The sequence below is a fragment of the Andrographis paniculata genome, unplaced genomic scaffold (genome assembly GCF_009805555.1).
Source record: "Andrographis paniculata isolate CXL003 unplaced genomic scaffold, ASM980555v1 Contig11END, whole genome shotgun sequence".
Lineage (NCBI taxonomy): Eukaryota > Viridiplantae > Streptophyta > Magnoliopsida > Lamiales > Acanthaceae > Andrographis > Andrographis paniculata.
The window spans coordinates 4,242,500-4,254,866 of NW_026137391.1; the positions used below are offsets into that span (position 1 = coordinate 4,242,500).

The window sequence follows — 12,367 nt, forward strand, 5'->3', positions numbered from 1 at the left end:
TAATCTCAATATGTTTTGTGCGACTGTGATGGACTGGATATTTTGCTAGCATGACAGCTGATTTGCTGTCACATTTAATGACAGTGGGGTTGTTTTGTTCCTGTCCCAAGTCGCAAAGAATTCGTCGTCCCAGACTGCTTGACACCCTGCTGCAGTGGCTGCCACATATTCAGCTTCTGAAGACGACACAACTACTGTGGGTTGTTTTTTTTAGTTCCAGGAGATTGCAGTTGTCCCCAACATAAAGCAATTTCCAGATGTGCTTCTTCGATCATCCAAGTTTCCGGCCCAGTCACTGTCCGTAAAGCCTTTAAGGCTGAAGTCCTCAACTTTGCAGAACCAAATTCCAAAATCCTTAGTTCCAGCCAAATATCTTAAAACCCTTTTTGCTGCTCCAAGAAAATGTTGAGTGGGCTTTTGCATAAATCATGACAACACACCGACTGAATATGCAATGTCTGGTCGTGAGTGAGTGAGATAAATTAACCTCCCCACCAAACTTCGATAGACTGTTGCATCTGCGAACATTGTGTTGTCGCAAGCAGTCAGCTTTTCGCCAATGTTCATTGGTGTTGCAACTGTATTGCATCCCAACATATTAGATTTCTTTAATGTCTCCTCCATATATTTCCTTTGTGTCATGAATATGCCTTTACGGTCTTGAGTGATTTCCAATCCCAAAAAGTATTGTAATTCTCCCAAGTCGGTCATGTCAAACATTTTCTTCATTGATGTTTGAAACTCATTTATGAGATGCACAGATGAGCTCATGTATATCATGTCATCAACATAGAGACTTAGAATAAGTAAATCACATGTACCTCATCTTTTTATATACAACGTCGGCTCATTGGGACTTTTTTCGAATCCAGCTTTTTGGAGGAAGTCATCAATCTTGATGTACCAAGCACGTGGAGCTTGCTTAAGTCTGTAGAGAGCTTTATGTAGACGTAATACTTTTCCTTCTTTATTTTCGAATCCAGGTGGTTGACTAACATAAACTTCTTCTTGTAAATCTCCATTTAGGAAGGCAGACTTGACATCAAACTGATAGATTTTCCATTGTTGCTGTGCTGCAAGTGCCAAGAGAATCCGCACCGTGTCAAAACGTGCTACTGGAGAGAATGTTTCCTCATAATCGAGTCCATGTTGTTGTGTGAAGCCTCGAGCTACTAGTCTGGCCTTGTGTTTCTGAACACTTCTATCGGGCAGATATTTTTTCTTGAAAATCCATTTCAAGCTGATGACTTTCTTGCCTTCTGGGAGATCAACCATTTTCCATGTTTGGTTCCGCTCGATAGCTGATAACTCCTCCTGCATCGCATTTCTCCACTCTGCCTTCTCCATTGCTTCTTCTACTGTCACAGGATCTGCTGCAAACAGAACTAAAGATGAAGCATCCTCTCCCTCAATCTCAAAGCGACGCCTAGGAATTTGGCCACGTGTGCTTCTGCGTAGTGTGGCTGGATCATTGGGTACTGTCGACTCTTCCAGAGAGGATTCTGTAGGAGTGGTGAGATCGTGTTTGGTTGGTGTCAAAATCTGAGGTCCATCATCTTCCATCAACTCAATTTCAACCATTGCAAATGTTGTGTTTCTGATCTTTTTTTATGTCCAGTCCCACGTAGCCTGCTCATCAAACACAACATTTCGGCTGACTGTAATTTTATGATCCATAGGATCATAAACTCGATAAGCCTTTGACTTAGTACAGTAGCCAATAAATATGTATTTTCGTGATTTTTCCGCTAGCTTATGCTGAACACTTGAATGTAAGACATAACAAATGCATCCAAACACACGCAGATGGCTTACCAATGGCTTGTATCCGCTCCATACTTCATATGGAATCTTGTTCCATACCGCTTTCGTGGGTGAAAGGTTGAGAATATAGGTTGCAGCAGCCACTCCTTCAGCCCAAAAACGGTCAGGCATTCCCTGAAGTTTCAGCATTGATCGAGTCATTTCCATGATGGTGCAATTTTTTCGTTCGGCCACACCGTTCTGTTCGGGAGTGTAAGGAGCTTTGATTCCATGTTCATTGCAGTACACATCAAATGTTGCTGATGTGAATTCTCCACCACGATCTGTGCGAAGTGTTTTAATATACTTTCCACTTTGCTTCTCAACCAAGGCCATAAATACTTTGAATGACTCAAAGCATTCCGATTTTTTCTTTAAAAAGTATACCCAGCTCATCCTACTGAAATCATCAATAAATAGAAGGAAGTGCCTGCTCCCACCTAGTGATTTGGTTCGCATTGGACCACAAACATCAGCATTGCTGAGTTCTAAGACATTTTCGGCCCGCCGAGACTTTCCGCTAGGAAAAGACTGCCTTGTTTGTTTTCCAGCCATGCATGCCTCACATACATTGCCTAGAGGCTCAATGATAGGAAGGCTTTTCACCATGTTCTTATTTCTCAATAGCTGCAACCCTTTTATATATAAATGGCCATATCGCCGATGCCATAATTCACCTTCGGTAAGAGTTTTGCTCATCATAGGACTTTCTGTTGTAATAGAGAAATCCAAGGCAAACATTCGATTTGATGACATATGAGCACACACAAGAATTTTGTTGGCGATCTTATCTTTCACAACACATTTATCATCCTCGAATGTCACCGTGTAACCATATTCAATTATTTGTCCAACACTTAATAAGTTATGTGCTAAACTTGGAGCAAAGTACACATCTTTAATGAGAGTTTTATTGTTACCTGCTCCAACCGAGATGATACCACTTCCCTCAATTTTTAGTTGTTGGTCATCTCCGAGCCTTACTTGCGATTTCACAGTCTCATCAAGCTTTTTAAATATTGAGCGATCACCATTCATATGATGAGAGCAACCGCTATCTATATACCAGAGGTCGTTCTTCTCTTCGTGTGCACCCGCCAATGCCATGAACAAATAGTTTTCTTCATTTTCCTCAGCATATTGTGCCTCTTCTGGTTTGGACCAACAGTACTTGACTATGTGCCCAGATTTGTTGCAGTATAAGCATTTCAGTGCACTATTCCTGCCACGACCTCGTCCTCAATAGTTCCCTCGACCTCTGCCTCGGTTCAAGGGTTCAGGCTCTCCTTTGGTTTGAAATGCCTTCTCTTCCTCTTTAATGTTGAAGCGATTGATCCGTACTTCGTGTGCTTGAAGTGATCCCATCAATTCATCAACTGTGAAGGTTGATAGGTCTCGTGATTCCTCAATCGCAGCCACCACATGGTCAAACTTTGCTGGTAGGCTCCGTAGGATCTTGGCGACTACTGTTTGGTCGGTTATTGTATCTCCGTAGGACCTCATTTGTGCCACAGTTGTGCCCACCTTTGCCAAATATTCTTGCACAAATTCAATTTCAGTCATGGAAGATGTCTCGAATGTGCGTCTGAGTGTCTGCAATTTCACTGCTATTACTTGGGCAGATCAGATCCTTTATACTCATTTTTTAGTGTGGTCCAGGCTTCTTTGGTTGTGGTGGCTCCTGCAATTCTAGAGAAGATTGAATCATCTACTGCATGCTGAATGAAAAAGAGTGTCTTGGCATCACGCTTCCGCTGTTCTTTGTTCCGATTTTCATCTTCTTTGAATTCCTCATACCCAGTTTCCACATATTCCCATAAATCCTGGGATCGAAACAAGGTCTTCACTTTGATGCTCCAAAAATTATAAGACTCACCTTTAAATACAGGTATTTGTGATTGATTAGCAGAAGGGAGATTTGGAGCAGCCATGGCGAAGACGCAACCTGGCTCTGGTACCAGTTTTGTTGGGAAAAACTGGGAGATAATATTAAGATGAGAATAAATTGCTGCTAAAATTATCTTTATTAAAGCATACTGGAGCCTATATATATAGGCTTAGTCCAAAAAATTCTCAAATGGTTAACAGACTACAAAAGACTCTCAACAAATTTAATAACAAATTCTGACTTAGTCTACAAGTGATTTTAGTAAACTCTTATTTAAGTAACACTTGAAAAATGAAATAATATTTCAACATGGTAGCCGTTCCTCTCTAGATTCATTCTCACCCGGAATACCTTTTTACTTTACTTTACACACCCGGGGCCCCCTTATTTCTCTCTCTACGCCCGGGTGGTTCCAATCCATTTTACTGTCAGTTCCGAATTCTATATGAACCATATCTTCTTATCTGCAATTATTTATTCCTTGTTCATATTTGGTTCCGTGCTTTCTATTCCCAATTCTATCCGGAACACATCTGCACATGCCAAATACATCCTCACATACCATGGTTCGCCGTCGCGGATCGGCGTCGCGGATCGGCCTTTACCGTTCCAGATACGTCGCGGCGTATCGGTCGCGGCGTATCGGTCAAATATCGGCCTATATGATTTTTTTATATAAAATTTATATTTTTTCAAAAAAATAATAAATAATTAATTAAAATACATCAAATTATAAATATAATTAATTTAAAAATATATATTATTGAAAAAATATATTATAATTTATAATAGATCAAAATTTAAAATGAATAATATTTCAACTAAATTAGCGGATATATATATATAAATGTAAATGCTAAATTTTATGTTTTGCATATTGTCATTATACTAATAAATTTATTTTAATAACAAAATGATGTACCTTGTGTCCGTCAATGTCAAGATTTCATCTTTATCATCTGCATTATATAAATAAAAATAATTAGAAAAAAAATACAAATAAAATTTTATAAAATGTTCAAACTACGTTTATACTAAATATTTATACTTACCATTCAATACCATGTGGAATGTCGTGGAGGTTCAAAATCATTTTCATCTGCTGATCGATTATATTACGAATATCCTTGTTCTGGATTCATATTGCTTGGATAAGGAGAGATGTTCGAACCATATTGATTTTCTCTAAATGAACCCCTTCCATATACATCAAAACCTCGATATTCTCTATTATCATTGCTTCTGCTTGATGAACCATAATTTTGTCTACGATCATCAATACTACCCGAACCAGATGTAATCCCTCCGTAATATGTTCCAACTGGTTGGTTGGATCCAAATATAGGAAGATTGGCTGAATCCTGAAGATGTCTGGGTAGATTAGATAAACCGTATCCTGAGTAATAGGGATTATGATATGCATTTGGTTGGTCCCACTCCTGTCTCCCCAATCTATTACTCGAGCTATGAGAAGAATCTCCATAGGAATAACCTATATTCAAGTCTTGCATATGTTCGTGAACTCCAGAATATCTCCTAGTATCTGAAAAATTTGAAGCATCGGCTTCACTTGAAAATTCTGTTAAACTATTTAGAAAATCTCTTTGAGCTTCTATACCAGGACGATATCCATGATTAGTGTCTTGGGTAGCATAATAATTTTCATTTCCTTGAGCCCATCCCATATCACTTGAGTATCGGCTATCCCTGTAGCTCCCACTACCACCACCACCACCACCACCACCACCACCACCACCATCATCATCATCATCATCATCATCATCATCATCATCATCATCATTGTTATTATTCTTATCTTCACCATTAGTCGATGAAGATGAAGATTCCAATATGATTGCTTTTTTTTTCTTGGCCGTATTTTTGTTTTCTAATTTTTTCTCTTTCGCCTTCTTTTTTCCATCAGCTATAAATTGAGATAAAAGCATATCACTGTCATGATCATTATGCTCACTTTGACCTCGATCTCCACTTTCTTCAATAGCCTCATCCAACCAATTCAAATCACTATCACAAATAAGTGGAGATTCATTTTCTCTAACCCATTCATCTAAAATATCATTTTCATCAAAAATATGATTCAAATCAATTGGGTCATAAAAATCGTCTGTGTCTGTCCTTTGCATAAAATTTTTTACCCGAAGACGCATGTTGTAGTGGACATAGACTAGCTTATGCAGTTTCTCAATAGCTAATCTATTCCGAAGTTTAGTATGGATCAAAGCCCACGTACTCCAATTCCGCTCACAACCCGATGATGTGCAAGTTTGACTCAAAACTTTTAATGCAATTTTTCTTAAATTAGGAGCTTCATCACCGTACATATTCCACCAGTCAGCTATTAAAAATAAATAAAAAATTATTAATAATGCAACATTTTATAACAAGTATATTTAAAAATATAATTAAATGATAAATTTCATAATACATACCTGGTAAAGATGTAGATACAGCTCTAATAGCAAGTGCACTTCCAAACTCTCCAATTTTGTTAACAAATATGTTTATCTATAGACAATATAATAGTAAAATTATTAGAAATTAATATATATATATATTTATATATTATTTATAAATTTCACATAATTTACCTCATTCATAGCCTTTACTTGTATATCCAAATCTGGCTCGAGTCTTTTGATAACTTCTTTTACTCCTTTTCGAACCTCCGATGAATCAAATTCACAAGTGCCGGAGTATTGAAGACCAGGATTTAAAAAATAAGCTGCATGAAATGTATATAAAATTAAAAAATAAAACAAACGATTAGCACAATATAAAAACAAAAAAATAACAAGAATAGTTACCTGCTGCATGCAAATCTTGATGCAATTGATTATACCATCTTTCATCGATGATATCCCAATATTGTTGAAAATCTTTCACCGCAGTTTTTATTGCCATTTTTGCCCTATCCATTGCCTCATAAATGATAGGTAGTGTAGGTTTTTTATCTTGATCAACTACTTTTAAAACCTTCACTAAGGGTTCCATGACCCCACAGACTCGGCGTATCCGTTTCCAAAATCTTTCATTCAAAATCAAGTCTGATATATCTCCGGCTTCATGTCTTCTCCTCGAGGTATTATTGTACTCAACCCATTCTCTAGAAGTACACATTCTTTTCAAATCGGTTGCATATCTCAAAAGACTTTCCATTGCAACAAACTCGGTTGCAAATCTTGTTATGCCTGGTCGCAACAGATCTCGGCCATTCGTATATGTTTTCATCAAATTAACCACTTTATCACTGTTGTATATAAATCCTGTAATTCTTCTGGCTTCTTTTATCGTATCTTTCACTGACAATATATCTCCGATGTCTTCTAACATCAAATCAATGCAATGCGCTGCGCATGGAGACCAAAAAATGTGCTTCCTTTTCCTCATCAGTTTTTTCCCAGCCGCCTTCATACTAGCTTCACTATCAGTTACAATTTGTACAATATTGTCAACCCCTACTGATTCCACCACCTTATCCATTAGGGTGTAGACAAAGTCCGCAGTCTTCGCCTTATTTGTACAATCAACCGAACTGTGATATATCATATCTCTATCACAGTACACCATAAAATTTATGATTGGATGTTTTGTACGAGTACTCCAACCATCACACATAATTGTACATCCGTATGTTTTCCATTTCTGCTTTAAAGAATCAACATACTGTACAACTTCTTGCATCTCCTCGTTTAAATATTCACCACCAATTTGTTTACCAGTAGGTCCTTTAACTCCAGGTCCAACCGATGCAATCGTGTCAATCATCGTTTGGTAGTAAGGACCACTATCGGCAGCGTGAAATGGTATTGCATTAAAATGAAAAAATTTCGAAATTGCTCTACCCACTTTTTTTGCATTATCTTTTGAAAACATATTTTTCAAAGACTTATTCTTCGATTGAAACATGTATGGATCAAGTTTTTTTTGATGCAAACCTTCTGTCTTTTTCATAGAGCTTTCGAAAAAATTTCTTTTACTTCATTTTGTATTCGAGCTGCTTCCTCCTACAAAGATAAAAAAAAAAAAAAAAAAAGCATATGATCATATATGGTTGTTATCTCAAAAAAATATACTAATATTTAAATATATTTTATAAATTTAATAAATATACCGGCTTTAAAATTCAAGCTTGGTAGATCTCCGGAAACAGAATGTCTACGCTGCTGCTCCATAAATTCCATATTTCTGCTTTCAGCCATTGCTCTTTTTAAGTGTTTTCTTTCAAGAGCATCTATCTCATCTTCATTTATTTCAAAAACTTCATCTTCTTCCTCATCAGAATCATCTTCCAAACGAATGGAATTTTGCAATGCTTCTAACTTTTTTTTATGTGCTGCTCGCATACTTTTTCCTTGGATCAAGTGTTTTTTTAATAACTCTCTTATTTCTTTTGGAGCTCTCGTGCATGCTTCAACTTGACCTGTAACATGTGCTATATGTTGTTTCATCCTAGTAATTCCGCCGTGAACAATTTTACCACAATAATTGCATTTTGCTTGTTTTCTATCATTGCTGATAGGAGTAGCATGATCCCAACCAATATCTCTGTGCGGTGCCATTTTACACAAACTCTGTAATTGAATAATACAATTGTTAAAATATTTATAAATAGTAATTCATTAATTAAATAGACAAATTATATATTAGTTTATTAATATGTTTAAGTAGATAACTAATTTGTTTATATAAAAAATATAGTTAAAATATTAATTTTTTACAATAAATTTACAATTAATACAAATTTTGTCTAAAATAATATTAATTTTAAATAATAAGATTATAAGTTATTTTAAAATATTAATTTTAATGAACTCAATTTATATAGATTAAATAAAAATTAAATACAATCCAACACAATTAAACTAAATTTATCAATAAATTAAACAAATTATTCTAAATAATTAAATCTAAAATAATTAAACCTATAAATTAAATAAACAAATTAATAAAAAATAATTCAAATTTATAAATATTTAAATTAATTAAAATAATATAATAATTAAATTTACCTTCCTCCTTTCTTCCCCTCCCTCAGAACGCAGAACCCAGAACTCTTCCCCTCCCCCAGAACGCAGAACCCAGAACGCAGAACGCAGAACTTTCCCCCTCCCCCACGATTTCGTTCAGACGCGAACAACTTCCCCTCCCCCACGATTTTCTTCACCGACGCGAACGCAGAATCCTCCCACTTCTTCTTCCCCTCCCCCACAATTCTTCTTCAGACGCGAACGCAGAACAGAGGTCTTTCCTCCACGATTCTTCTTCAGCGCACTGGTAAATGTTTTCTTCTCCGATCTGATCGAATTGAGATGAATTGTTCGAATAATATGAATAAAAAGTAGAAAATCGGTAAAAATAAAATTTATAATGGGTTTTATAGATAAGATATGAATGGATGGAAAAATTTTGGGCAAATATCGGATATTTTTGACGAATGACCGTTCCGGTTCCGGATCGGCCGAGTCGGACCGGACTCGGCCGATCCGGCGAACCATGTCACATACCCACACATTCTTAAAATCCTAATTTGGCTGCAATGTTTGTTTTGATTCTATCAATTCACATCCCGAGGCGAGGCGTCCTTCACTTCATCTAAGTTGTCAATTTTGGACGGTACGTAATAGTTAAAAAATCAATACATTAATATTATTCAATAATAATTTGGCTAAAAAATTATGAAATCTCAAATAATTTTATATTGTTTGTTCTTTACAAGATATTTTGAAAGAAGATTCTTTCTCTGTGTGTGTTTTTTTTCTATTCTCTTTGATTTATAATTTTAATTATAAAAACATTTAGATATTTTCGTAATTAGCTCTGCTTACTTGCCATACTAATTTTTTTGGTTACACTGTATAATTTTTATAATGCCTATTTTGCTCTATTTAAATTAAATTATCTCACAATTGGTTCTAATATTAAATAATAGATGTGTGTTGCTCATGTGTGTGCTATCTTCACCCATATGATCACACTACTGTTTTTGACGTGTAGATTGCGGTTGGGTTTGTTTTCAGGTTTGGATTTTGGACTGTGATTTGAATAATAAAAAAATTTATAGTTGTATGATATGATATAAATATATATTGATGTGATGTTTTAAATATAAAATTGATTTTTAATATAATATAAAAAATAAATGTTTGATTTTATATTTTTGGGGAAAAAATTTGTATGAATAGTATAAATCCACACAAATTCTTCAAACAAACACACTTGATGAAGACGGATATTGTATTTTTTGGAAAGAATGCTGATTTTCCCAAACAACAAATGTAAAATATGTGTATAACATATATATTTATGTATTTCATACAAGTACATTTGTGAAATAAAGACATGTTCTATTGTTTATACTTGTAATGGTATTATATATGAGTACATCGTGCGCTAAAATTAACTGTTGCATGTTCTGTATGAGATTTTATCACGTATTGTTAGTTTATGTATTGTATTTATATTATATATGATCTGTTATCTGTAATAATATTGTGTGCCGTCACTATAATTTTTTAATATTGACATGTTAATTTAAATATCTCCATTTTCGTGGACACTTTAGATGACTAGACATACATATTAGAAGTAGGGTGCCACATAGGCAGCCCAATATATAAGTGTTAAATTTTGAAAGATCAAATCCTCTCAAATCATCCAAAGAAATAATATGGAAGATAAAGTGTTTCTTTAAATTCTCTAAAGAAGCCATTCAAACCAAATTGGAAAAGATAAATTAACCCATAAAGAAAATCAAATGAAACGTTTAAACAATATGACGGGTTTTAATCCAAAATATATGTAATTTGTAGACAATTATGTATTTATGAAATAACACGATTTTATTTATTTATTTTCTATTACTTCATCTTAATTTTGGAATGTACGATACATGTATCCTTTTATTCAAAATTTGATTTTTAACATAAGTTTTTCGGTAAAATTCATTGAAGCCCCTTGGATCCTAATTCCTGGCCCTGCCCATGGATCTTCTGTTCCATTAACACACCCCATCCCCTATCCCCACACACATAGTATGAGAGATAAAATTTATTTTTGGGACAAGAAGATCCAATTTGCTGGCCCTAACCCTTCTAGAAGGTTCCGTTTGCAATAAATAATTTGCAATATAGGGCTCATACGAATAAAACTCGAAATCAAACCTTGAAGATCAAAAGACTCCAAGATCAACACCGCATGACAAGTACAACCCCGATTCGAAATAAAACTTTTCTACTTTGCATCATGTAACTCCTCAAATTAAGCACATGAATAAACAATAAGCCACATGCTATTTAGATTACAACATAATAAAAGGGTAATCACCAAAATTAGCAAAGGTGGGGGCATAGGTAATATAATTTTTTAAAGTAAACTATAACATCTTATCTTTTTGTTAAGAAGATAATGGGAATATAAATTTTTCTGTGTTATTGTTGAATTTTAATCATACACTATAAAAAAAAACTAATATTAATTAAAGAATTGCACATGGATATATATCGAATGGAGACTGTGGGACTCGAATTCGAGGCCTGGGACCTGATACCATGATAGATGATCCGAATGACATTCTTACCTAAAAGCTTTAGATCATCTAACACAACCGTATCTACAGTACAAGATAATTAAGATGACAATCGATAAGTACAAAATTACCTAGAGCATGAAGCTAATTAATTCTAAGCTCCCAAACTTATAATAATCTGTGTATATTTGTGCTTAAATTAAAGTAGAGAGTAAGTAGTTATCTTGGTTTTGGTGCCGTGCGGTGCCTGCCTGATCGATCAGCCTCAAACTAGTCTTGCTAATAACAATATATAGGTAGGAGGAGAGGTTAATTAATTGGTATGCAATAATAATTCCAATTTATTAATAATATATCTATGTATATATATGGCGTACCTAGCGGCACCTCATGAATTTATGGACTTGTAGATCAAAATATGAATATATATATATATATATATACATATATAACTAAATAAATAGAATCAACGGTCTATTATGCTAATTTTATTTTATTTTAATTTAATTATTTGATTTAGTTTTAGCATATTTCGAACAGTTGTCTTTCAATATTCTATTTGAATAGATAACTTAACTTGTTTATATATGTAAAAAAAAAAAAATTACAATAACATAATCTTCAGTTCACTGTATCATTAAATCAAAGTCCTTTTATCTTCTTTAATTTTATTGGACACTATAGTGAAATTATGAAGAAATAAATAAATAAATAAAAGAAAAATATGAAAAATATGATAAACTGTAATGATATTTAGAATGAAAAAAATGTATTTTTTTTATATAATATTATAAATTAAAATAATAAAATTAGGGACAAATAGAGTAATAGATTTGAAATAGGGGGACAAAACTATATATTCTCTCTGCCCAAAGAAGATGTCTTATTGGGAGTAGGCACCACGAAGTAATAGTATCTAATTGAAAGTTAATGAATAATAATATTTAATTGAAAGTGGATATAAAGTAAAAACTAAAATACATCATTTTAAAAAGTAGGTTAGAGTAATAATTAAAGATAATTTAAAAAAATAAAAATAATTTTGTTATAAAATATAACCACCATTACTAAATAAATAAACAAGTCAATCGATTAAATTAAAAAAAAAAATTATTTTTACTTTAAAAAGA

General features: G+C 34.0%; 1 protein-coding gene across 1 annotated transcript; it reads right to left on the reverse strand.

Moving 5' to 3' along the window:
* Nucleotides 1–6,869: 6,869 nt before the first annotated feature.
* Nucleotides 6,870–8,288, reverse strand: LOC127250057 (uncharacterized). The gene is made up of 2 exons (XM_051273209.1): nt 7,824–8,288; nt 6,870–7,716 (listed from the first exon to the last, which is right to left on the reverse strand). The coding sequence occupies exons 1-2, from the start codon at nt 8,269–8,271 to the stop codon at nt 7,691–7,693; spliced, it is 474 nt and encodes a 157-aa protein (XP_051129166.1). The 5' UTR covers nt 8,272–8,288; the 3' UTR covers nt 6,870–7,690.
* Nucleotides 8,289–12,367: the final 4,079 nt, after the last annotated feature.

Bases quoted from the DNA above. Each gene is read 5' to 3' on its own strand.
- LOC127250057 (XM_051273209.1), bottom strand. From the start codon at position 8,271: ATGGCACCGCACAGAGATATTGGTTGGGATCATGCTACTCCTATCAGC. The intron at 7,717-7,823 runs GTATATTTATTA...TTATCTTTGTAG, and splicing joins AAGCTTGAATTTTAAAGCCG to GAGGAAGCAGCTCGAATACA.